At 40.4% G+C, this 27,472-nt stretch overlaps 1 protein-coding gene across 6 annotated transcripts; it reads right to left on the reverse strand.

The window, feature by feature from the left end:
- Window positions 1-18,425: 18,425 nt before the first annotated feature.
- On the reverse strand, window positions 18,426-26,908 carry LOC103482481 (B-cell receptor CD22-like). Of its 6 annotated transcripts, none has more exons than XM_081601938.1 (9): window positions 26,841-26,908; window positions 25,002-25,092; window positions 24,440-24,708; window positions 22,842-23,144; window positions 20,291-20,551; window positions 19,420-19,722; window positions 19,088-19,345; window positions 18,619-18,700; window positions 18,426-18,504 (listed from the first exon to the last, which is right to left on the reverse strand). In XM_081601938.1, exons 3-9 carry the CDS (start codon window positions 24,654-24,656, stop codon window positions 18,468-18,470), a joined length of 1,461 nt encoding a protein of 486 aa, XP_081458064.1. In that variant the 5' UTR covers window positions 24,657-24,708; window positions 25,002-25,092; window positions 26,841-26,908; the 3' UTR covers window positions 18,426-18,467. The 6 variants fall into 6 exon arrangements, with proteins under 6 accessions (XP_081458064.1, XP_081458063.1, XP_081458062.1 ...); XM_081601937.1 differs by having other exon boundaries at window positions 22,842-23,015; window positions 24,440-24,805; XM_081601936.1 differs by having other exon boundaries at window positions 24,440-24,805.
- Between the last annotated feature and the right edge of the window lie 564 nt (window positions 26,909-27,472).

Below are 27,472 nucleotides of genomic sequence, written 5' to 3' on the forward strand. Positions count from 1 at the left end.
GCAGCAGCGAGCTGAGCCTCACCTGGGATTGATAACCTCTCGCTAACTGCACTGGCTGCCGTTCTATGGGAGCATGTCTGTACGCCAGCAATAAAATGACTAAGAAACATTTAATATATGGACTGATTTTCCATAATTTCGCTTATGTATATAATGTACAGTATTTTTTGTCACTAACTGTGTGTGTATCGTGTCTTGTGTGCGGAGGAGCGATCAGAAACAGCAGAGAACAGACTAGAGGTGAGGCAGGCAGTTCTCTTGCCTCATCGCTGGGGGCGCTCATGATCCCAGATATTGTGACTCTACAACTGCAGAGTAAGAGACAGTGAGCTAGCCATGGAGCTCGCCACACAGTAAATAAAGTACAGCGATATATTTGTTTTCTTTTCTTCTCTCTTCCGACTCAACATGAAAGACTACATTTCTACACTTAAACAGTTTTCTAAAGTGGATTTTCAATTGAAGCAGGAGATAATAACTAAAGGAAGACCAACACCGGAGCTGAAAGTTTTGCTTCAAGACAGTTTGATGATTCTCAAACGGAGTAGAAAAGACATGCCGAGGATAGACTTGGCTTTGGATGAACGGATATTTTTGTGCAGAATTAGCGGTACATGAATTTCATTGATAAGTAAAGGTAAGACAGCAATAAGATGTTTTGTTTAATTTTTTAATTAAATGTGCGTTTTGTGGGCTACAGTTTATGTTTAAATAATTCAGTAAAGTAGAAGCGGTAGCTAATCTACCGAAGCAATTATTTATTAATAAAACATTAAGCCTAAAACGTACTACAACAGACTGAATGTTCTGTTCTGTGTGCAAAATTCTTGAATGTTCCATCAGTCCACGATCTGCCGGATCATCACAACGTGGGCTAACTTTTTATTTACAGTACTTGGTTAAACTATGATCTTAAAACCGGAGCAGCAGATATGCAAAACTCTACCTGCAGACTTTGTTGGCTACCCTGACACTGCAGATATCCTGGACGGGGCTGAGCCGGTCTTCCTCTCCTCCACAGTAACGAGTTTTCAACACTAGTAAAGGCAAACAAGTCTGATGTCTGATTAGCTGCTAGGAAGTATATTATATATTCACTGTTCATGTTGCTATCCGTGCTGCACAGTGGCGCAGTTGGTAGAGCTGTTGCCTTGCTCCGGGTACTCCGGTTTCCACCCACAGTCCAAAAACATGACTGTCAGGTTAATTGGCAATATATATTATCTGTCGTCTGTTTCCAGTCGAGGAGTTCTAGCTTCAGGGGGCGTTTACACGACAACGATCGAACAAAAACGGCACTTTTGTTCCGTTTTTGTTGGATCGTTTACACGATAACGTTCTGATTACGATCTGTGTTTACACAGTAACGGTGCACATCGAAAACGTGTAATGCTCTCGCTGCGCCTAGTTGGTGCTAGGTTCTATGAAACTTTAAAAGTGCGCATGTGTTTAAAAAAAAGTTGTACTTGAAGGCATGTGGATTTCCGTGAGAGAACACGCATTGTGTGCGTCTGATTAGGGCGCATGCAGTTGGAAAAAGTGGGATAACTTTGCCGAAAAACCTTGTTTGAGCTTTCACGGTGTCTGTAGCGGCCCGGACTGGAAGCTGTTTATTGTTTTTACCTTGGAATGGCCAACAGTCTGTTATTCCTATATCAATTTGATAAAATAGGAGTTCCCGCACGTCCCATATCCGTGTCCTCTGTTACCTTTTTCAGCAGTTAAAACAGTTTTATCCGTCGCTAACAAGTCGTAACCTGTTTTTCCGAGCCGCCTTCAAACGCAACATGAAAGCTGAGACGCTTACGCTGGGTTTACACCTGTGAGGCAGCGAAGGAGCCCTGATGCTGCTTCTGCTGCGCAGGTGTGTGTTAGAATCATGGCAGCAACCCAGCAAAACGTAAATAACTTGGCACAGTTTTTTCCCCCGAACTAACCGACTGAGTTGAGTAAAGCTGTTGGATGCAGGGGATGATAGCTAAAAGATGACTGGCTAGCTAATATCAACACAGCACGTTAAGCTTGTTAACAAGTAGCCTGTAGGCTGCTGGTGTTGTTGTCTATGTTCAGCAACGTAGATTCATTTTGCCCCCCAAAATAAGTCGGTGCCCCTCCTGTTAAACTGGTCTGGAGCTGGGCTGGTCCTGGTCCGTAGTTCTCTAGATAACAGCGCTGAACAAGCAGCCTGTATTTTGCCACCTGGGCGGTGCGGAGCAGTGAAGAGACGCTGAGGGAACCGAATCTGATGGGGAAACAGTAACACCAGCATTGTGAGTAGTTTCTTCTTCTTCTGTGGATTGTAGGAAGCAGCTATGTTTTGCCATACTATGCATGAGCTGGGGATTCTCTGGAAGAAAAGATCCGTTTTCTAGGTTTACACGACAACGGAAAACGGTACGTTTCAGAAACATCGCACTCTGGAACCCGTTTTCAATCTGTGCCGTTGTTAGAGAAAACATTCGGTGGTTTCGTGTAAATGCGCACTGCAAACGCAACAAAACTCTTCCGTTTCCCCCCGAAATCGTTGTCGTGTAAACGGGGCCTCAGATTCAGCAGCTGAGTTTGAGTCCAAAATCCAATGTGAGATTCATCTGCGCTGCAGTGAATTCGTCTCTCTTTAAAGATATCTCCCTCTTCTTCCTCACATTGTGTCTATGAAACCTTCAAAACAAAAACAGAAGTTCAGTTAGTTTAGGGATGGAAACATCTCGTCTCTCGTCCTAACATAGCATGAACATCACTTTTTTGCCACTAGTGGCCTTTATTTTGAAAGAAATCCAACTGAAAGGGTAGACAAGGGAGGACATGGAACCAAGGAGCGACGTAGCAGAGTTGTAGTCAAGACCACCAAACCCGAGACCAAATCAAGACCAAGACCAGCGCCCTGCGCTACATGACACAATAAAATTAAGTGCACCTATCAAAATTGCATCTCTAATTGATCTGAAAGATCCACATTCCCATAAAAACACCTAGATATTAAATACTTGGAGCTGAAATAAATTTAACCAGTATCAATTCAAACTCATTCTGTTTTGCTTTCATCTCTGTGCTACAATCCACAGAGGTTTTCTGCCATCTCTAAAAAAAAGTAATGCCCTGGGTGGTTGCCCATACTGCCCATGTCAAGAAACCACAACTGTCTGCACCATTAAACATAGCGATTAACTGTAAACAACGCCAGCGCCTCGCAATTGCTTATTGCGAGGCGCAATAAGCAATTAGTAACCAAGCAAAAGGAGGTGACTGTTCTCATCATCCCTCCTGCTGCAACGTCTGCCACCATGACAGGAGACGAAAACAAAGAGCAATAAACATGCTCTCCGTTCTTATGTTCTTGTTTTATTTATTTGCCAATTATATTTTTTATGAAATAAAAACTACTGCAGTGTACACACGGACAGCATTACAAGAACACAGAACGGCTCTCAGTGAGGCTTCAGTCCTATCAAGCTTAGTAAAGATCCGTCCAGAAGTATGGACATTAACCTCCTCGCAGATCTTAGCTTCTATGGGATTTTTCGTTTCGACTGACTCTGCAGTCGATTAGTTTAGCATTTCTGCCGGATTTTCACAAAATATTAGCCACGACAATGGACAAGGGAACCAACAAGTTCATGTCATCTTTTTTGGACGACATCAAGATGTTTTAGCCACGCGATGCTTCTAACATTGTGCAAGTTGCAGCTAAATGCTACCAGTCGATGAGGAAAACAGCAGATCCTCAGACCCTCAGCATAAGTATAGCTGTGGACAAGATCACTAATGCCTATTGTTCTTGCAAGGCTGGGTGAGTCGGACATTCATGGTTTTGAGTGTTCGAATGTGCCTACGCCTGATACACGGTACTCGGTGCTAGCGTGGCTAACACGATTACAGTTTAGTAAAAGCTAGCATGGCTAACATTACAGTTTAGTAAAAAGCCTTTTCAGGTGAAATAAAATCTTTAATGTATGTCAGATACGGTACACATTGCATATTGATCTGTGCAGCTAACGTAAGGCTGTAACAGACAGGCTTCAGGATGTAGAAGTTGTATTGATACTGCCATTATGCTGTAGTTGGCTAAAAGGTTTTCATAATGGATGTGTTTATTATTGACTTTATTTTTTTCATTCACTAAACACAAAGAAAGCAAAGCAATAATATTTACACCAGCAGACACTTTGTTCTTATTGATCCTATGACGGTTGAGCTGATTGAACAGATTTTCACAGGGGAACAGAATTTCTCACAAGAACCGTAACCCACGTGATAGCTGCGCTGTGACATAAAATGGGCATTAGCCAATGAAAGGGGGACCCTGTGGTAAGGTTCATCGGATCGTTCCTGAATGTTATATCACTATATGGTCTAGAGATGCTTCGTTGTGTTGATGCATTTTGAGAGAGAATGCTAAAATGGCGGCTGTGCAACATATGGGTGTGTCTCGTACTGGAAAAGAGGTTCGAATTAAGAGCGAAATCTACATTTTTAAAACCGATGAGGGGAAAGTGATAGTGGAGGATGAGTTTCTGAGCTTCATTGTTACGAAAATGAGAACTTTATCTCAGGAGGAAAATGTATTATTGGCCTCAAATAATTTCTCCTCTGAGTGGATTGAGGAGTCAAAGCGCCAATTGTTTGAGTTGTGCACTACTTCGATTCACTGCATCAAACACAAAGGACCTCAAAAGGATCTTAACAACATAAAGGACTGTCTCAGGGTGCTTAATGAGTGTGGTGAAAACATTCCGAGATTCGTCTCGCACTATCTGGATGTACTTCCGCCAGTTGGTTTCGGCAACATGGATGCTTCTGCTCTATTTAGCAAGATGGAGCAGGTGAGCCTGGAGGTCTTTCGCTTAAGGAATGTCATGGAATTTCAAGCCACTGTGAATGAGAATCTCGAAGCGGTCGTCACAACTCTGGACTGCCGGCTGACTGCAGTTGAGGAATATGACTCGACGAGGCAAGCGAATCGAACCAGGGTAGGAGCGCATGGCGAGGACACGGTGCAGGAGGTGAGGACCTCTGCTCACCACTCACAAGTGCAGCTGGTGGAGGACCTGCCGAAATCTCCGCCGTGGTAAAAAAAAGGGATAAAAAAAAGGGATTAGAAAGCCACGTCAAGATTGGAATACAGAGGTTAAGCCAGGGATCGGAGATTTCAAAGAGGTCCCGTCATGAAAACAGTGCCAGAAGCTGGCAATAACCGGAACCAGTGTGGATAACAACATCCCAGTGGTCAAAACTAGGGTGGTGAGTGTTTTTGCAACTCGATTTGCACCTGATCTTGAAACGGATACTCTACGCTCGTATCTGGCTGATAAACTGAGGAAGCCCGTGACATGTCGTAAAATTGAATCCATCCAGAAAAGATTCAGCTCGTTTCATGTTACTGCTGAATACGAAGACATGATGGATTTGTTTGACCCACAACTGTGGCCAGCTGGTGTTTTTGTTCGTCGCTTCTTTGAGGCACGTAGGTCCAGAGAATCCGAGGAAAGGTCTTCTGGTGAGTCTCGGAAGCGTTTGGTGCCCACTGTGTTGCCCACTGTGTTCGACGCGCGGTTAGAAAGTCCGGGAGCTATCGAGTCATTACTAGTAGATGGACATTAATATTGTCTCTTACAATGGAAGAGGATTGCCTGTTGGGACTAATGAATCGGATAATTTACGCCGTCTAACTGTAAATACTTTATTGGAGAACTGTGATGTCTTGTGTGTTCAAGAGACTTTTTTACCAAAGTAGGACTTGGAAGGACTCAACTTTCTACATAAAGACTTTTATGGTGTGGGTGAATCTACAACTGATCTGAGAGATGGAATAGTTCATGGTAGAATACCTGGTGGTGTTGCTATTTTATGGCATAAAAACTATGATCCCTTGGTTAAAGTGCTCAGATTAGACGTCAATTGGGCCATTGGAATTGAGTTTAATGATGATGACCAGAGGGTAATAATTCTCAATATCTATACACCGTATGAATGCCACAGGAATGAAGAGGAATATCTTCTTAGGTTATCTTATATTATGACTGTTATTCAGGAAAATGTTTCATCCTGTTTTTTAATTGTGGGGGACATGAATGCAGATATTTCTGATGAAGGTTCAATATTTGCAAATCATTTGATGCAATTCTGCCTTGATAACGGTCTGGTTTTATCTAATAAGGTTTTTCTACCTGAGAACAGCTTCACATATGTTAGTGAAGCATGGGGCACAACGTCATGGTTAGATCACTGCATTAGTACACCCGATTCTCATCAATCTATCAAATCTATGAGCATTAATTATGGGCTTTCGACTTGTGATCACATGCCTCTGTCAATTTCTGTGAATATTGGCAACATGCCAGCTGTTCAGCCTGTTCATAGGAGCATGAATGGTAGAAAACTAGACTGGTCTAATGCTGCAGAAAATTACCTGAATATGTAATTCGATCAAACTGAGACTCAGCTGGGTTGCATTGAGCTGCCAAAACCTGCAGTAGCGTGTAGTGATATTAATTGTAAGGATCCACTGCATGGTATACAGCTATGCAGTTTGTATGAAAATATTCTGAAGTCTCTACGTGGCTCCAGTAGGGCATTGTATAAGACTAAGCTACAGAAAGCAAGACCAGGTTGGAATGAACATGTGAAGGAGCTTCATGCTGAGGCCAGGCGGGCCTTTAAGGCTTGGGTTGCGGGAGGCAGACAAAAGCAAGGTCTCCTATTTCAGTATAAAAAACAAGCAAACGCGAAATTTAAATATGCTTTACGCTTCATAAAAACACGTGAGAATAAAATGAAGTCTAATCTGCTTGCAAGGAAAATGCAGAATAGCTCCTCGCATGATTTTTGGAAGGAAGAAGCACTATTACGATTTATTCAACTGTTCATGAGACATATGATGCAGTCACGATCCAAAAGAATAATAAGGCTTGTGGTATGGATGAGATCTCTGCAGAGCACTTAAAACTCTCAAGCAAAAAACTTTTTCCTTTGCTTGCCATGTGTTTTAATGGTGTTTCTAGTTCATGGTATTTTACCTGATTCACTTTTAGCCGTTATATTAGTTCCAATTTTAAAAGATAAAGCTGGCAAAATAAATAATAGGGATAATTATCGACCCATAGCTCTAGCCAGTGTATGATCCAAGGTTCTGGAGAAGATTATATTGAATAAGATTGAGCATTTTCTTCTTACTTCTGAAAACCAATTTGGTTTTAAATCGCTGCATGGCACTGACATATGTATATTTGCTTTGAAAGAGATTTTAGACTTGTATAATAGACATAACTCCACAATTTTTATGTGCTTCATTGATGCCTCAAAGGCTTTTGATCGGGTTAATCATTACACGTTATTTCATAAGTTACAAAACAGAGGGGTCCATGGATCTATTGTCAGAATTTTATCCTTTTGGTACACACATCAACTGATGTATGTAAGATGGGGTAATTGTGTGTCAGCCCCCTTTAAAACAAGTAATGGGGTTAGACAGGGAAGTATTTTGTCTCCTCTTCTGTTTAATTTATATATATGGATAATTTATCAAAGTGGCTGCAGCAATGTGGGACAGGATGTGTGTATGCCGATGATTTCGTTATTTTCAGTCCTTGTAGTGCTGGTCTTCAACAATTATTGAGGACCTGCTCATACTATGGCCAGGAGTATGACATTCAGTACAATGCACTGAAAAGTAATATTATGATTGCAAGGACTAAGGAGGATCAGAAGCTGGTACTTCCAGATTTCTTCTTATCAGGTGTTGTTCTTAAAGTTTGTACTGCCGTGAAATATCTAGGTCATTATATAACTGATGATTTAACTGATGACATGGACATCAACAGACAACGGCGTCTAATGTATGCACAAGCCAACATGTTGTTACGCAAGTTTTGGATGTGTTCAGTTTCAGTTAAAGTGGCTCTCTTTAAGGCAGGGGTGTCAAACTCCAGTCCTCGAGGGCCGGTGTCCTGCAACTTTTAGAAGTGCCTCTGCTGCACCACACCTGAATAGAATAATTAAGTCATTAGCAAGGCTCTGGACAACTGAGGAGGTAATTAAGCCATTTGATTCAGGTGTTTTGTACCTGTGGCACATTTAAAAACTGCAGGACAGCGGCCCTTCAGGACTGGAGTTTGACACCCCTGCTTTAAGGCATTCTGCACCCCACTGTATACTGCTCACCTTTGGCGACAGTATAAACAAAGTACTCTACAGAAGCTTAAGGTGGCCTACAATGACGGAATGAGGATGCTGCTCAGAATGCTGAGATGGACTAGTGCTAGTCAGATATTTATCAGTGTTGGGGTCTCCACTTTTCATGCTGTGCTGCGATCTTTTATGTACAGGTTCATGGGGAGGCTTTGTGTCTCTACAAACAACATTATCTTGTCACTAACAGATATCTCACGGAGTTCAGTTAGGTGTAAGTCCAAGATGTGGATTCACCGGCGATGTAGCCTTATGGCAACTCGGTGACTTGCTTTTGTGCTTGCTGTATTTACATTTTTTTTTCTTTTATTACTGTGTTTTATTATTTTATTATTGTTTTTCTTTTTAGATCTTCACACTATGGACCTATTCTGCGTCTTTAATAAAGTTGATTGATTGACCTGCTTCAATTTTCCGCCGCAACACGCAAACTTCCCCATTCACTCAGAGCGTTATAGTTCCACATCGCTTAGGATTTGTTGCTGCGTTTTTGAGCAGTGTGAAGGAAAGAGGAGACCAGCTGCACAGGCAGGCTGTGAAATGAGATGCAGGTGATCGGTATCGGCAACAAGAGCCAATGATCGCCGATCACCGATCATGCACTTTTTCACGAAAATAGGCCCGATTATGATCGGTGACCGATCGATCGGCACACCTCTAATATGGTCTCACAGCATTGTCCCCTATATGTGACACCCAGTGGTGGTACAGTTTTCGTGTATCTGTACTTTACTTAAGTAGATTTAATAATGGATACTTTCTACTTTTACTCCACTACATTTTACAGTAAGTATCTGTACTTTCTACTTCACTACATTTCTACAAAACTGTCGCGTTACTCGTTACATCCAAGTCGCATTGCTCTTTTCTTCCGTTAAAATGTGAAGTTCAGGGACTTAAGGTGGCGCCGTAAAATCCGAGCAATAACGTGACTTAGTGTCTGTTGTCATCCATCACCTCCACCTTTACTCGCACTCGGAGCTCCAGACATGCCCAGTGGTTTCCTCTGAGCTGGAGAAGGTGTCTGTCAGTAATATAATAGCGCTGCATAAATTGATATGGCGACATGTAAAATCAGCAGCGCTTCGCTTTCACAGACGGTGGGGACTTCGTCCAACTTTTAGCGTCACTTGGAAGGAAAGCTTAAAGAAAGGTAAGATCTGTGCTAGCAAAGCTAGCTGTACTGAGACACATGTTGCATCTGATGAAAAAAAGTTGTCACTCATGCGCTGAATTATTGTGTGGAGGTGTTGACTGAGGTGTCGCATATGTGGGACAACGCTGTGACCAAAGTCTGCAATATAGTGATATGACATTCAGGAACGATCCGATTCTTCTGGATGGATCTTTACTAAGTCCTAAAGGACTGAAGCCTCACTGAGAGCCGTTCTTTGTTCTTGTGTACACTGCGGTAGCTATATATATATTAGACATTCATTTAATCGCTGAATAAGTAAAAGTTGAACTATGAACACAGAGCATGCTCATTGCTCATTGATTGATTTCGTCTCCTGTCATGGTGGCAAACATCGCAGTGGGAGGGAGGATGAAAACAGTCACGGTGCTCATTCTGCTTAGTTACTTGTTGCGCCGTTGGACAGTGTTCATAGTTGAACGTTATTTACCGTTAATTGCGATGTTTCAGTTGTGGTTTCTGACATGTGCAATATGGGCAACCGCCCAGGGCGTTAATTTTCTAGGAAAATTAACGCCCTGGACGATAGCAGGAGACCTCTGCGGATTGTAGCACAGCGATGAAAGCAAAACAGAATGAAGTGAGTTTTAATTGATACTGGTTAAATATATTTCAGCTCTAAGTATTTAATATCTAGGTGTTTTTATGGGAATGTAGATCTTTCAGATCAATCTGAAAACCAATTTTGATAGGTAAACTTGATGTTATTGTGTCATTTAGCGCGGGGCGCTGGTCTTGGGTTCGGTGGTCTTGAATACAACTCTGCTACATGGCTCCTTGGTTGCATGTCCTCCACCCCGCCCGCACCTTCTTTACATCCCCTTTCAGTTAGATTTCTTTCTAAATAAATGTGACTAATGAAGTTCATGCTATGTTAGGACAGGAGACAAAATGTTTCCATCCCTGAAATTATGATTCATAGAATCCCATATCTAACTCTAAACTGTTACAGAGAATAAACACAATAAGAACATGTTTAATCTGTGGTAGTGTTCATTAAAATGGCACATTTCTGATGTATTAAAATTAAATACGATCGGCACACTTAATGATATTAGCGATTAGGTAATGCATTCAGCGAGTACTTTTACTTTTAATACTTAAGTATTTTTAAAAGCAAGGACTTTTTTACTTTTACTTAAGTAAATTTTTTGAGTACTTTCTCCACCACTGGTGACACCTCAGTCAACACCTCCACACAATAATTCAGCGCATGAGTGACGACTTTTTTTCATGCAGATGCAACATGTGTCTGTACAGCTAGCTTTGCTAGCAACACGTCCACAGATCTTACCTTTCTTTAAACTTTCCTTCCAAGTGACGCTAAAAGTTGGACGAAGTCCCCACCGTCTGAAAGGGAAGCGCTGCTGATTTTACATGTCGCCATATCTTATGATTTATGCAGCGCTATTATATTACTGACAGACACATTCTCCAGCTAAGAGGAAACCACTGCGCATGTCTGGGGCTCCGCGTGTGAGTAAAGGTGGAGCCGATGGGTGACAACAGACACGTAAGTCACGTTATTGCTTGGATTTTATGGCGCCACCTTAAGTCCCTGAACTTCACATTTTAACGAACAAAAAGAGCAACGCGACTTGGATGTAACGAGTAACGCGACAGTTTTGTAGAAATGTAGTGAAGTAGAAAGTACAGATACTTACTGTAAAATGTAGTGGAGTAAAAGTAGAAAGTATACATTATTAAATCTACTCAAGTAAAGTACAGATACATGAAAATTGTATGGCAACAATAAACAGACACTGTTTCCAGATAAAAGGTAAAATAATATTGTTGAAGTGCCATTTGTTTGTTGAGACCACATCTAGTACAGAGAATAAATATATTTTACAGACCATTACAGTAAATAGCATCACTTATTTATGTTTTTAATTAGGTTTAATATATTTATTTTTTCAATATTATTTTTCATGTCAGTGTTGTTGTCACAAGGCTGATGACTCCATGACACTTTAAATATAACCCACTAGGATTTGATTAAGAACCAGATTTGTTATTTGTAATTTCTGTCCAGTAAAACTATTAATCTATAAATCAATAGACTGGTCTATATAAAGATATAATCCATGTTTTTGCCTCATATTTGTATGGCATTAAAAGTATCTGGAACTTTCGTTTTTCCACTGAAACTGGTTTGCACAATAAATGCCATGTGGGTGAAATTTTATGGTTGATACTCTGATGTCCCATTCTCCTGAAGGCAGCACAGAGCTGCACCACCAGAAACCAACAGAAACACTGAAGAGAAGAAGAGCTATGATTAATGTAGTTACAGTTCTATCCATGTTTTAATGTTGCAGAGCTCAGTCATTTTGCAAATAGTTCAAAGTTTAAACTGGCATGTTTTACATCTCTTATCTGCTCATTGTGTACTATTTAACAACTAGAAAATGGCAAAGAATAAGAATATTTTTTCCACTCTGATTGGCTGCTGTTATGCCTACCAATTTTAACTTGAATGTTCATTAAATTTTTTGTAGACACCTGTGAAAATAATTTCTATTCCCATCGCTTTTTTGTTCTCTGGGAAATTGTTTTTGATGATAAATACAGAAACAATTATAAGAATCAAAACATCTACAATAGTGATAGTAATAATAATAATAAAATAATAGTCAGTGCAAAGTAGCCTACAAATTCTTTGGTGGGGGGCGGTGAGGGACCTGGATAAAGGCTAGGGGGGGCGCTGGCCCAAAAAAGGTTGAGAAACACTGATCTAGAATGAAAAAGCTCAACTGTTTTTTTGCAACAGCAAAATGTTCCTTTATTGGTTTTTGAACGTTTTAAAGTTTAGATTAAATATGCATTGATCTGTGGGTTGTGTCAGTAATTCTCAAAAACTCAAAACTTTACATTTTGATGTGACAAATTACTGATAAAAGAGCAATTATAAATTTGTTCACAACACAGTTGTTGTTGTTTTCTGCTGTCAGAAAATCTGCCTGACCAACACAGATTTACACAAAAATGTGTAAATCTGTGTTTTATAACACACATACAGTGTCTTATGTTATTCGGAATACAGAGCTGCCTGAACATGAAAAAGACAAGCTGCTTCTGGAGAAAGATCAAGAATTAAAAAAATTGTCCAACAAAATCAGAACTTTAATGGAGTGTAACGCCACATGGGAGAAGAAGATAGCTCTGGAGCAGAAAAGCACCTTCTTGGAGAAGAAAAGCGACATCTTGGAGCATGAAAACACCAGCCTAAAGATAAAAAGCATCACTCTGGAGCAGAAAAGCACTGTCTTGAAGCAAATGAACACTTCCTTGGAGCAAGAAAACACCAACCTGGAGCAGAAACTCTCCGTCTTGGAGGATATAAACACCGCCCAGAGGCAGATAAACACTGCCTTGGAGCAGAAAATCACCACCCTGGAGCAGAACACCACTACACTGAAGAAGGAAAAGACCGCTCTGGAGCAGACAAGCACCATTTTGGAGCAGATAAACACTGCCCTGGAGCAGGAAAACACCACCCTAGACAAGGAAAATACCTCTCTGGAGCAAAAAAGGACAGTTTTGGACATTTCCCTGGAGCAGATAAACACTTCCCCGGAGCAGGAAAACACTGCCCTGGAGAAGGAAAACACTGCCCTGAAGGAAAGAAGCATCACTTTGGAGCAGGAACAGATAACCTTGGAGAAGAAGGGCACTATCTTTCAGCGTACATATACAAAAACCTGCAGCTTTTAGTGGAACAGTTGAAGAAAAGGCTGAGGGACACAGAGAAGCAGCAGAAATGGCAACCAGTAGTAGTGAATATGTGGGTTCTCTCCGTGTACTCCGGCTTCCTCCCGAAGTCCAAAAGCATGACTGTTAGGCATCTGACTATCCTACCCATTGGATCACTAATCACATGTTTTGCAGCTATTTCAGAGCAGACACAGCCACAGAAACAGCCACCTGTATTCAGACATGTGGTTGGAGACTTCACTACACTTTTGAAAATGCAATATGCAATACGCTTCTCCAGGGCTTCATAGCGAGTCCTGTGGGTCTCCTGCCCGATCTCTAGGGCTTCATAGTAACTGCATGGAGTTTGCATGTTCTCACCATGCATGTGTGGGTTCTCTCCGGGTACTCTGGCTTCCTCCCAAAGTCCAAAAGCATGCCGGGTAGGCATCTGACTATCCTACCCATGGGATCACTAATCACGTGTTTTGCGGCTGAACAGGTAAACAACCTGTAGGCGTGACTTTTTCTTTTACTTGTCCTTAAAAGAAGTCTTTAATCCTTCGAAAACAATCCCGTATACAAGTTTTACACAAAATGTTATGGTTTTATAGCTATTTAAAAACAGTTGACGAGATTTAAAGGTCTGTAGGACATGTCGTAGTTTTATAAAACACACTTGTAAACAACAAATTTAGTTGCTGTCCGGTACCACGTGACACGGGAGAGCCTGACCTTTCAAGACATCAGCCTTTGTAAAATCACTCCTGGGTCAGAATTTTAGCTGCGTAATTTGATACCCTGCCATGCGCTGTGCATGTGCCCTACTGGCAGCAGGGCCTGTTTCTTGTTTATGGCTCGCTACTGCTAGAGTTTCATCCTTCCTCCTTCAGGTCAGTTCATTGGCAATTTATTTTTGGAAAAATCTATAATTTGTGATGGCACAGCAGAAGAAGCAACGATTTAGAGTAGCGGTTCTCAACGTGGGCGGTACCGCCCCCAAGGGGGCGTTCAGAGGACGGCAGGGGGCGCTGGCGGAAATTTTTACAAAAAGGGGGCGCTGGGATTCCTCTGGGGGGCATTTGGTCTAAGGTAAACTTTACACCTTAAATGCACAACAATGCCAGTTTAGACTTTGAGCAACTTGGTAAAACTGTATTGTGTAACATTAAATCATGCTTGGCTGCAACGGTATCGATGGCAGCTCTTCTTCTATTCAGTGTTTGTAGCTTCTTGGCGCAGCTCCGCTCCTGCTAGCAGCTTCTCCCCATCAGTTCAGCGTTACACCGGCTGATGACGTTGCTGTGATTCACTTTGTCTGCTAATTTTATATGTTTTGGTAGTTCTGTGGTCATGTTAAGCAGCAACTTATATTAAAGTGTTTTATTGTCCGTCTGGATGCTGCCCGCTTCCATGGAAGGACAACAGAAAATCACTGTTATAAACATGTAATTACTAAAATCACGATACCCTCACTTTGAATCCCTCTGAAAAATGAACCCATTTAAATAAAGAAATCCATCCATGGGTGATACCACGAGAGAGGGCGTTCATTTTATAGCGTTAACACCGGTGCTGTAAGTGGTCCGGTATGAAACGAAGGTGATAGAACAGCGGTAAAACAGCACTTTTAAATTTCAATAATCAGAATACCGAAATTGTTTCCGTTGTTTTAAAAGGTTTATGTCAGTCTGCCTTTCCCCATTGATACACTTCCCGAACGCTGTGCACCTTAGAGGGTTAAAAAAAAAAACTACTTTACTATTTTACCTTTTATTTCCAGATAACAGGTAAAATAATATTGTTGAAATGTCATGGGTTTAAGACCATATCTGGTACCGAGAATAAATATATCTTACAGACCATAACAGTAAAGAACTTATCACTTATTTATGTTTTTAATTAGATTTGATATATTTATTTCTTCAATATTATTTTTCATGTCAGTGTTAATGTCATGAGGCTGATGACACCATGACACTTTCAGTTTGACTCATTAGGATTTGATTAAGGACCAGATTTGTTCTTTGTAATTTCTGTCCAGTAATTTATGAATCAATAGACAGGTCTATATAAAGATATAATCCATGTTTCTGTCTCATATTTGTATGGCATTAAAAGAACCTGGAACTTTTGTTTTTCCACTGAAACTCTGGTTTGCACAATAAATGCCATGTAGGTGAAATATTATGGTTGATACTCTGATGTCCCATTCTCCTGAAGGCAGCACAGAGTTGCACCACCAGAAACCAACAGAAATACTGAAGAGAAGAAGAGCTATGATTAATGTAGTTACAGTTCTATCCATGTTTTAATGTTGCAGAGCTCAGTCATTTTGCAAATAGTTCAAAGTTTAAACTGGCATGTTGTACATCTTTTACCTGGTCATTTTGTGTAATATTTAACAACTAGAAAATGGCACAAAATAAGAATATTTTTCCACTCTGATTGGCTGCTGTTAGGCCTGCTGATTTTAAGTTGAATGTTCAATGCATTTTTCTTAGACACCTGTGAAAATAATTTCTATTCCCATGACTTTTTTGTTCTCTGGGAAATTATTTTCGATGATAAATACAGAAACAAGCATAAAAACCAAAACATCTACAATATAGTGAGAGTAATATTAATTATAAAATAACGGCTAGTGCAAAGTAGCCTACAAATTATTTGGTGGGGGCAGGTGAGAGACCTGGATGAAGGCTAGGGGGGCGCTGGCCCGAAAAAGGTTGAGAAACACTGATTTAGATCAAATAACTCCACATGATGTGCTGTCTGCTGAAAGGCACATTTAATATTCAAAAGTATGTGTAGATATGAATGTACAGAAGAACATGTGTAGGTACTGACCTACGCATGTTTAGCACTGGTTGATTTTCTTGAAGGACATTGGGCTAATCCAATAAAATCTCAGTCCTCATTGACCCGCCCCTCCATGGACCTTACCACAGGGGCCGCGTTTCATTGGCTAATGCCCATTTCACGTCACAGCGCAGCTACCAAGTGCATGACCGTCTCACAAACACAAGCTACAGAAGTAAACACATGCTAATGTACATTGTGAACTAGCAGACCGAAAGAAAGTTTTTGCGTCAGGACCCGAAAAAAAATGGTTCTCCACCGTCAGTGGGGAATCTACAGGCGATGTCAGGTATCCTGATCGTATTTGTGGAACTAAAATTCACAGATTTCCAAAATCTGAAACAGAATGCCTTGCTTGGATCAAAGCTTGTGCACGACCGCATTTGCAGCTCAACCGTCGTAGGATCAATAAGAACAAAGGAGTGTCTGCTGGTGCAAGTATTATTGCTTTGCTTTCTTTGTGTTTAGTGAATGAAAAAAATAAAGTCACTAATAAACACATCCATTATGAAAACCTTTTAGCCAAGTACAGCATAATGGCAGTACCGATACAACTTCTACACCTTGAAGCCTGTCTGTTACACAGTCTTACGTTAGCTGAACAGATCAATATGCAATGTGTACCGTATCTGACATACATTAAAGATTTTATTTTACCTGAAAAGGCTTTTTACTAAACTGTAATCGCGTTAGCCACGCTAGCACCGAGTACCGTGTATCAGGCCTAGGCACTCGAACATTTGCCAACAACAAAAACAAGTGATTTCAAAAGTAACCCTCAAAACCATGAATGCCCGACTTACCCAGCCTTGCAAGAACAATAGGCATCAGTGATCTTGTCCACAGCTATATTTATGCTGAGGGTGTGAGGATCTGCTGTCTTCCTCATTGACCGATAGCATTTAGCTGTGACGTGCACAATGTTGGAGGCGTCACAGCTTGATGTCGTCCAAAAAAGATGACATGACCATGTTATTTCCCCTGTCCATTGTCGTGGCTGATATTTTTTGAAAATCTGGCAGAAATGCTACACTAATCGACTCAGAAATACTCTGCAGAGAGTCAGTCGAAATGAAAGAAGCCATGTTTACACATAGAAACTAAGCTCCGCGAGACTTTGTTTGTGAGACATGCAGCTGTGTGGACTTTCGAGGGGTGTTTCTGGGCGGAGCTTGGTAAGGTCCATTCTACTTCAAGGATATTTTGTCATTTCAGCAGATCGGAGGGGATACAAGGTGGCAGTCCAGAACGACTGTGAGAGCAAAGACTAAAGAACGCCAAAGTAGACACAAAAAATATAAACCCTGTATGTAGTACCTCCTTAAGCGAAAGCAAAGTGAAAACACAATTTAAAAAACTAGTGATCAGGCCCTAAATCTGGGAGTAGTGATACTTAAACCTTTAGAGACACAAAGACAATTACAAAGTTGGCTTCCTATCACCTGAAGAACATTTCAGAGATTATAGGACTATCCATCCATCCATCCATCCATCCATCCATCCATCCATTTTCTTACACCCTTGTCCCTCAGTGGGGTCGGGGGGTGCTGGTGCCTATCCCCAGCTGGCGTGCTGGGCGAGAGGCGGGATTCACCCTGGACAGGTCGCCAGTCTGTCGCAGGGCAACACAGAGACACAGGACACACAACCATGCACACACACACTCACACCTAGGGGCGATTTGGAGAGGCCAATTAACCTGACAGTCATATTTTTGGACTGTGGGAGAAAACCGGAGTACCCGGAGAAAAACCACGCATGCACAGGGAGAACATGCAAACTCCATGCAGAAAGACAGGGGCCGGGAATCGAACCCAGAGCCTTCTTGCTGCAAGGCAACAGCTCTACCAACTGCGCCACTGTGCAGCCCTATTATAGAACTAATGTCAAAGAAAAATAAAGTGAAATCTATGTGTTTATCTTCAGTTGTGATGATTACCACAGCAGTGTCTTCACATGTCTGCCTAAAAAAAAAAAAAACGGCTGCAGCCCATCCAGAACACAGCTGCTCACTAAAACTAGGAAAATAGAACAAATCAACCAAATTCTAAAGCCCTTACACTTGCTCCCTGTAGCTCAGGGAGTAGACTTTAAAAATACTTTCAGTTTATAGATCACTCAACAACACAGCTCCAAAATACAACAAACACCAGCTGTTGTTGCATCAACTTTCCAGACTGCTCAGGTTTTTTTCTGCTATCTTGCTTAAGATCCCCAGAAACAGATGGGAAGTATTCAACTTCTATGCACCACAAATCTACCACAAACTTCCATAATACTACAAAGAAGCTGAAACGCTGAGTTGCTTTAAATCAAGACTAAAAAAATCCACCTGTTTAAAGTTCCCTTTGAATAGCAGTAAAAGAATTCAACATAATTGACTTGTATTACTGACTTTGATTATTGCATTTTGACAAAATGTAATGTTTATTGCTTGTTTCACAATTGGTCACTGCATGATGTTTTTATAGCACTGACAGGGTTGAAGTGGGTTGTAACATTTTATTTTTAGTGTTAAACACAAGCACAACTAATGAGCTTGACTGGATGAGGAGGCTTGGATCCATCTGAAAAAACAAACAAAAAAACAGGAGATTGAAAGTAAACGTCAAACACCAATCTGTAACCGAGATCAGGAGCTCTACAGCTGAATTGTACCAACCCATACAAAATTGTCTTACTTTTTAATCATGAAGTGTGTACTTCTAAGAAGTCCTATTCCCAAAATCGCTATTACAATATACATCCACAGTCCCGGTAAACCTTCAACAAGAGAACATGCTCAGTTTTCCTTGAATGGACAATATCTTGGCTTTAAATACTGTTATCTTACATTTATTACTACTTTTGTAGAAGAGGAAAATCTTAACCAATTTCATAACATATAATAATCTATGTTATACAATTTGAACTGATGCAATAGTTCTTCATTAATTCAATGAAATTACATGATGAAATCTACCCAGAGTAACAGAGTTCTTAGGATATTGACGAGATGGCAAAGTCTTAAAACAATAGTTTACGTTTCTTTCCTAAATTAACCTTTTATTCTGCTTAAAACTGTTATCTGTTATAAGTTCAGTCCATTTATCATATCTCAATATCTTTAAGGGTTTTGAAAAGGAAAACAAAAGAGGAAGCAGAACTTACCTTTTGTTCTGACACTGACCGGTGATGATTTCTGACTACCCAGCGTATTTGCAGCTACACAGAAGTACTGCCCGCCCTGAGTGAATTGAACCTTGTGAAAGATGCCTGTAGCTACTTGAGTGGATATTTGGGGGCCTTTCTTGAACCAGGTGAAACTGGGTGGAGGTTTGGCTCTGCTGGAGCAGCTCAGCTCCACCCAGCCATCATCTGACTCCTCATCTGATGGACTGATGGATGCTGAGGTGTCTTTAGGAGCATCTGATGAAAATGAGACACATGAACTTTATTGATCAGTAACAGATGAACCATGACCTGCTGACAGAATCACATACATGAAACACTGAGAGTCATTTCTGTCTGTACTACGTTGTCTTTTTCAATCGCAGGATGTTTGGAAAAACATCTGATGATGAATCCATCATGTTTGTAAGTCAGAGTGAAGGTCTTCTGGATTTTAGTTGTAAAGGTTCCCTCTGTGTTGTCGCTTGTTTGTGTGAGAGAGTCTTGTTGGAGATTCCAGGTGAGTTTAGGAGTTGATTGTGGACAGGGAGTGAAAGCTGAGCAGGTTATAGTGACACGCCGACGCTCCTTCGGATTATGAGTAGAGATATGAATGCTGGGAGTAAAAGGAGCATCTGAAATTTCACATCAGACACACATTTTACCTATTTAGTTTATGTCCCATCTGTGTGGCACAGATTTACACATGGAAAAAACATAATTGTTGTCTGTATAATAAATGCATTGGAAATATACATACTGTACAAAAATATAAACACAACATTTTGTTTTTGTTCCCATTTTTTGTGAGTTAAACGGAAAGATCTAGAACATTTTCAATATAACCATTTCTCTTAAACATTGTTCACTAACCTGTCTAAATCTGTGATAGTGAGCATTTTTCCTTTTAGTAGATAATCCCTCCCGCCTGGGAGGTGTGGCATCTCAAGATCCTGATTGGACAGAATGATTACTGCACATCAAGGCGGTGGGTCACTCCATATACTGACTGGTTATTAGATCCCCGTCCTTAATTAATCAAACAGCCCATTTCAAACTGGTCTTTTAATGTGGCCTTCCTACGGCACAGCTGTGCAGTAATTATTCTGTCCATCCAGTATCTATGATATACTACACTTGCATATACATCTATATTTATTATGAATAAAAATGAAATGATCTTATTAAAAAAACATGTATTACCCTTGATGTCAACACAGATGCTTTTCGATTTGTGACTCCCAAGCCTATTTGTGGCCTCACAGATAAAGGCGGCTCGCTCAGTAGCATTGAAGCTGAAAGTCTGCGCTGAAGAGACTTTACTGTCTCCACGTCCACTGTTCTTGAACCAGGCGTAGCTGGTAATGGGAGGATTGCCTCTGCTGTTGCAGCGCAGCTCCATAGTGGCACCTTGTGACACCAAACTTGATGGACTGATGGATGCTGCAGTTCCTGCGGGAACATCTGAGGAAAATGACATGACACATTTACTTTATATGGGTAGGGTTAGTAAAAATTTTACTTGAAAGAACATTCAAAGAGCTTTTAATCAACATCAGTATCATGTAGATTAGACATTAAGGCTGTAGCAGTGCTTTAAAATCTGAAATATTTTATAACTTGTTTTCCCTTCAGTTTACATTAAAACTTGTGAAAAGTTGTGACTCAAAATCTCCAAATTCTGTAATTTTTTAAATTAACATGAAACATTCAAAACAAGCCTAAATAAATGTCATGAAATTGATCCGTAATATTTTTCTTTCAATAACTCAAAAAGTTTTGTTTTCCACTTTAACAGAGAATATTTTTCATGGGGAAAAAAATGTATTTAAGTAAATTAGTTCCTTGAAAAGACTTAGCATTTAAGAGAGAGCTTCCAAAGACGAGCCGGCTCTTTCGACTCCCAAACGTCTCTTAATTTATCATCATCTGCAGCCCTACATAGTAATATAACTTGGCAAACAGGAATGTTTTATATGACAAATCATTTTGCATTTTATGTTCCCGGTATAAGAAGCCTTACACTTCCTTAATTTTATATATTTGTTCTGCTATGAAAACAGACATTCTAACTTCTGCATAATAATTTAATCAAACTTTCAATTGAAAAAACAAAACAAATTAACAAAATACAGTAAACAAATTTACCAAACAAACCCGTAACAATAATGTATTATCACTAGAGGTATGCCGATTGATCGGCCACCGATCATAATCGGCCGATTTCCATGAAAAAGTGCATGATCGGTGATCAGTGATCATTCTCTAGTTGCCGATACCCATCACCTGCATCTCATTTCGCAGCCTGTCTGTGCAGCTGGTCTCCTCTTTCCTTCACACTGTCCAAACGCGCAGCAACAAATCCTAAGTGATGTGGAACTATAAGCACTGAATGACTGGGGAAGTTTGCGTGTTGCTGCGGAAAATTGAAGCACGTCAAAATGCATCAACACAACGAAGCTAATATGGCATAAAAACAATGACATACTTGACGGAGTTTGGCTACATCGAGGCTCACTGCAGTAAAAAAGACATATGGAGCATCAGATGGCAGGTAAAGCAGCGCACAGCTACAAACAGTCACCCGGATTAACATGACAATCAGAAAGCTAAACAAATAACCCGCAAAATTATTTAAGTCTTCGAGCTGCGATGCAAGACGCTGGTTCTGTTCTCGATGTTAAACCGCTGCTACGCGTTACAGGTAGTAATATTTCACAGACGGAGCGCCGCTTCTGCTCCACCTGGTAGTGACTCTCACACCGAACCTCTGCTTAAAGCTGCACCATCTAACTTAAAAAAATACATTTTACATACGTATTAAAACTTTCGCTGTCCTAACATGAGACAGATAATCTCTAAAAAAATCATCGATCTCCTCCCTGTTCTGCATAATTACTCCGCTCAGTCAGAAACAGCCACTCAGAACTAGCAGTAATCAGCTAGCCGCCATGCTATCAGGAAGTTTTCATTCAGTAACTCAGGATTTTTTATTGTAATGGATCCTGTATTTGCCTTTGAATATTAAGTTTTATATTTGAATTTTTTGGCAATGTTGAGAGGTTTTATTTTGGCTCTTTGCATTATTTAGCCTCTTCAGAACCTCCATATGTTATCAGTCTGTTAAAGATAGTATTACCGATAGCAGTACAATTTTTACAATGCCTGTTTTGTTTAGTTTTCTTCTTGGAAAAAGTTATTAAAAACAAGTTTTTGTCTAATTTAAGGTGAATTCATGGTTCCTTTTTCCACATAATGTAACCGGTAGTGTTTTTGATTAAAAAAAAGAAGAAAAAAAAGAATGATTTGATCGGTATCGGTGATCGGCCCTCATGGGTGATCGGTATGGGTATGAAAAAACCTGATCGGCACATCCTTAATTATCACAAAATATCTTTAATCTTCAGCCAGATGCTGCTTTGCTTACAGCTATCAGTTATTAAGAACGCCTCTAAGTGAGGAATCGGCTCTAATCGTACACCTAAAAGCCGACTCCAAGAGTCGAAATGCTCGCAACCGGCCCATCACTAATAGATGAGAATACAGATGACAATCATGGCATTTGTAAGTAGTTTCTGACAAAGATGACCTCCCCATTCATACTGTAGGCCTGCCGTCTATGATTATGCAAGATGCACACCCAGCTAGATGTTGGTTGTGTTGCTTAGGTTTAAATGTCACAACCTGTTTTATTGTGAGTTGATCAAGTAAATGGAAAAAACATGAACTATGATGTGCTGATAGGATCACTTACATGAAACATTTAGAGTCTTTTCTGCAACTGCTTGTTTGAATCCTCCTGTCACAGGATATTTGGCAGAACATTTGATGCTGTATCCATTATGTGTGTCGTACAGAGTGATGGTCTCCTGGAATTTTGTTGTAAAGGCTCCATCAGTTATTTTCTCTATTTTTCTGACAGAGTCTCCTTCGATATTCCAGGAGAGTATAGGAGGTGAGAGGGAACAGGGAGTATGAGCTGAGCATGTTACAGTGACAGACTGATGCTCCTTCAGCTCACTTCCAGAAACATTAATGATGGGACTCCAAGCAGAATCTGTGGTTTCAAACCAGACATGTCATAAAGTGAAACATGACACAAAGTACAGTCTGGATTACTTGGACATTATGCCTACAAATATAACACCATTTTACTCATCAACAAGCTTTTAATTCCATGAAACATTACCTTTATTGACCCTTCACTTATTGACCTTTGCCCACTCCACCATGACGGAAGTCAAAACAACCAATGTGCTCCTTTAAAGCTAGTCTAAAAACAGACATCTGTAACCTTACACCACTTCTAGTTAGTTGACTTGACTTTAAAAATGGTCATAGGATGCTGTGTAATCGGCTGCACAAACAGGCAAGGATGCAAAGCAAACTTGTCATTTTATCTTATAACTTGTAGTGAGGAAAGATATGGTGGTGCTGGACATCAGCTGTCAATCATAATGACTGTCAGCCCTCAGTGTAACCGCGGATTTGCAGTGAACACATTTTACAAGGTAAGAAGACTATGGAGACAATGCCGCGCCGTCATGTAGCCTAACATGCAGCCTAACATGTAGCCCAGTGGTTCCCAAACACTTTCTGGGCCCCCCCTTGGATTACAATAGGGAGAGTCAGACTGTGGTCTTCTGATTGAAACGATGTGTGTGACCAGAGGTGGGGGGGATTTGAGAGACTCCCTAATTTTGAGAGACTAGAGAGACTCTTAGAGATTCCCTCTAATACTGCTGTGACATTCGGATGATAGGGTCAGAATTTGTCATTAACAACATGACACCATAGATCCATCTTTCCTTGTATCAACAGTTCAGGCTGCTGCTGGTAGTGTAATGGAGTGGAGGAGATTTTCCTGGCACACTTTGGGCCCATTAGTACCAACTGAGCATCGTGTCAAGTTACGCCACAGCCTACTTGAGTAATGTTGCTGACCATGACCACAGTGTACACATCTTCTGATGGCTACTTCCAGCAGGATAACGTTCATAAAGCACGAGTCATGTCACACTGGTTTCTTGAACATGACAATGAGTTCACTGAACTCGAATGGCCTCCACAGTCACCAGATCTCAGTCCAATAGATCATCTTTGGGATGTGGTGGAACTGTAGATTCACATCATAGAGGTGCAGCTGACAAATCTGCAATGACTTTGAGATACTATACTGTCAACATGGACCAAATTCCACTCTGAGGAATGTTTCCAGTACATTGTTGAATCTATGCTACAAAGGATTAAGGCAGTTCTGGAGGCAAAAGGCTTCCCAAAGGCTACAAGCTAGGCATACCTAATAAAGTGGCTGAGTGTATATTACATAGCAATAAGAAACAGCTCTCTTACCTCTAACTGTTAACTTAAAAGGATCGTCACAAAATGTTACTTTCACGGGTTCGTTTTCTAATCTGAAAAAGTATTTGTCTGCATGAGCTGCTGTTAAATTAGGAATCCGAATGCTGCAGTTTTGCCTTCTGAGATTTCCAGTCGTTTCCATTTGATAGGTGTTAATTTTCCCACTGCTGTTATAAACAGTGTCAGATACTTCCGCCTTATTTTTCATCCAGATTCCGAAAGTGATTCTCCTGCTGTCAAATCCTTCGAAATTCTCAAATCTACATGAGATATCCACACAAGATCCAATCAGAGCATCTATCTCTTTTACTGTATGCACGTGGGCGTGAAAATTATTACCACAATGAGAAAAGGCACCTGTAAAACAGAAGAAAGATGAAAATAACATGGAGAAAAATCATCCTGTGACATCAACCATGTAACATGATGCTGAACTCCGATTCATCTTGATGGTACGTGTGGAGCCTTTGAACCATGTTGGAATCAAATATTTCAGACTAGAAGTGATTTATGTGACGTCTCCAAATAAAAGGGAGTGAACAAACAAACTCACCTGTAGGAAAGAAGACAATCAGTGAAATGCTGACTATCAGGATGTTATTAGACAGGTGGCAGAGCTTCTTCATCTCCCTGACTGGAACAACCTAATGATGAGATTAATATTTTTAAAACAGTCTCTTGATAAAAATCAGAGCTTACATGATTAAAAGGCAGAAATGAAACATTTTGGAAAAATTTTTTGATTATTTCATATTATCAAAAATTATTCTGCATTACAATTAAAGTCAGAAAACATACATAAACAAATCAAATCAACACAGACCTACCAAAAAGAGCTGCAGCTAAATCAGAACCAGTTTAGATTGAAAAACTTTATGTATTTTAGTTGATCAACAGCAGGTCAGACCACCACCTTCTGTGTTTCAAAGTACCGTATTTTCCGCATTATAAGACGCACCTAAAAACCTTCAATTTCCTCAAAAGCCGACAGTGCGCCTTATGATCCGGTGTGCCTTATATATGGACCAATATTGAGCCACAACAGGTCTAGCAACTACGGTAAGCAGCCGCCGACTTCATTTTTGCCCGTAGAAGAAGTGCGCGGTGCATGCTAGGATAGTTGTCAGAACACCGTTTTGTTAATAAAGTTTGACTGACCTACCTACCGATCTGATAATCAAGTCGTCTGCAGGTCATTTAGCACCACGTTCTCCACGAACATGCTGTGCGCGAACGGAGAAGGGTGACCATCGTCCAGCCACGTCCCGGCCCAGTTGCGGAAGGCTCTCCTTGCCGACCCGAGTCGGGACTGTTTTGTTGACCTTCTTTATGTAAACAAAGTGGCTTTAGACATTCATTCGAGGTGCTTCGACTAGGTTTACCAAGGGACCAGCCCCTATACATTTAAAGCCGGGGGTGCGGGGAAAGAGAGACAGAGACTGCGGCGGCAGCGTGTCGGTTGGTCTGTGTTACCCAGAACGCAGTTGGGCACAATATCGCAAACCAACACCGTGAGTGAAACAATGACTGGGGCAGTATAAAGTACTCGGGGACCATTTCTCTATTATTAAACATCCACATTTGTAGAGAACGGAACAAATCGCTTCCCGCTCAGGTTCAATACAGGACGGGTAGCAACCCTAACTGCAGCTTTCTATTCTATGCGCCTTATAATGTGGTGCGCCTTATTTAGGAAAAATGTTTTTAAATAGGCTATTCATTGAAAGTGCGCCTTATAATCCGGTGCGCCTTATAGTGCGGAAAATACGGTAAATGTGATGGATATGTAAACTTTCTCTGTTCGTCTTAGGTCCATTAGGTTGACTTCACAACACACAGTCAAGCTGGTTGTGTTTATCATATAAAGAGTAAAAGTTGGTGGTTTGCATCAGGCCAGCAGTTTGTGCCACAAAGTTACAGACAGTAAAAAGGGACGGGCTGGCTGTGATTGTATTGTGGTATTTAAAATCAATTTACATAAAACACCTACATAGCAAACCTTTTTTTTATTATAAATGTCAATATGCAATTTTACTAGATGGAGAATATACACATTTTAATATTTAAAGACTAAGACACAACTGACAACTGAAATACTTTGTATCAAAAATTGAAGCATACTTAACAAGAGAAAAGGTCAAGCTGATGGTTAACATCAGTCCAGACCCTATACATTAAATAAAAATACAATAAATAACCCCAAACAAACTACAGAGCAGTTGACATGAGTTAACAGTTGTAAAGTTAAAGATAGCTCAAATGTGCAATTTTAATTATGAAAACAGCAAAAATATATACAAACCATGGCAAAACATTAAACACTGTATTTCATTAAATTTGTCTAAAAATATACCACTTGTAAAGAAAGCACAGAGCTGATCTTAATACATACCAGAGTTAAAGATGGTAAAAGGGGACTAGCCTACTGTTGCTGGTTGCTATGGTAACTACCAACTGTCAGTAGAACATAACAGAAGATGGCAATAAATGTCAGGAGAAAATGATTTTAAATAAAAAAATAATTTGAAAAACACAAGCTAATTTAGTCAAATTTCACAGCTGTAATTTTGAAATTAAATCTTGTTACTGATAAGTTGAGTCTGACAAAGAGAAAGTCAACGTTTAATTTTCATGTGAGCATCATGTTGTTTAAAGAATGATTTAGATCAAATAACTCCACATGATCTGCTGAAAGGCACATTTAATATTCAAAAACGTGTAGATATGAATGGACAGAAGGACCTGTGTAGGTACTGACCTACGCATGTTCAACACTGGCTGATTCTGAGAAAAAGGAACAATTAAAAGATTTAATGACAGGAATGATTAATAGTTCTTTGGCGCTCGGGCCCCGGCAGCTGATTTGAGCCGAGATATGATGTGAACTCGATGAACATCCCGATAACCGATTAGGGATGCTCTCCCCCTAGAAATGGGGCTGAGGCCCGAGCAAAAGTGAGACTTAAAACTTGTGAGCTGACTTGCGGATGCGGAGAGAAAAATACAGTACAGGTTGTCAGCCAA

The sequence above is a fragment of the Poecilia reticulata genome, chromosome 20 (assembly GCF_904066995.2).
Source record: "Poecilia reticulata chromosome 20, P_reticulata-male-v2, whole genome shotgun sequence".
In the NCBI taxonomy this organism is placed as follows: domain Eukaryota; kingdom Metazoa; phylum Chordata; class Actinopteri; order Cyprinodontiformes; family Poeciliidae; genus Poecilia; species Poecilia reticulata.

Coding starts and splice junctions, on each gene's coding strand:
- LOC103482481 (XM_081601936.1), bottom strand. CDS start 25,074: ATGAAGAAGCTCTGCCACCTGTCTAATAACATCCTGATAGTCAGCATT. Junction 19,723..20,290: donor CATCTGTGTTGACATCAAGG/GTAATACATGTT, acceptor GTGAAATTTCAG/ATGCTCCTTTTACTCCCAGC. Junction 19,346..19,419: donor AATGACTCTCAGTGTTTCAT/GTATGTGATTCT, acceptor CATTTTCATCAG/ATGCTCCTAAAGACACCTCA.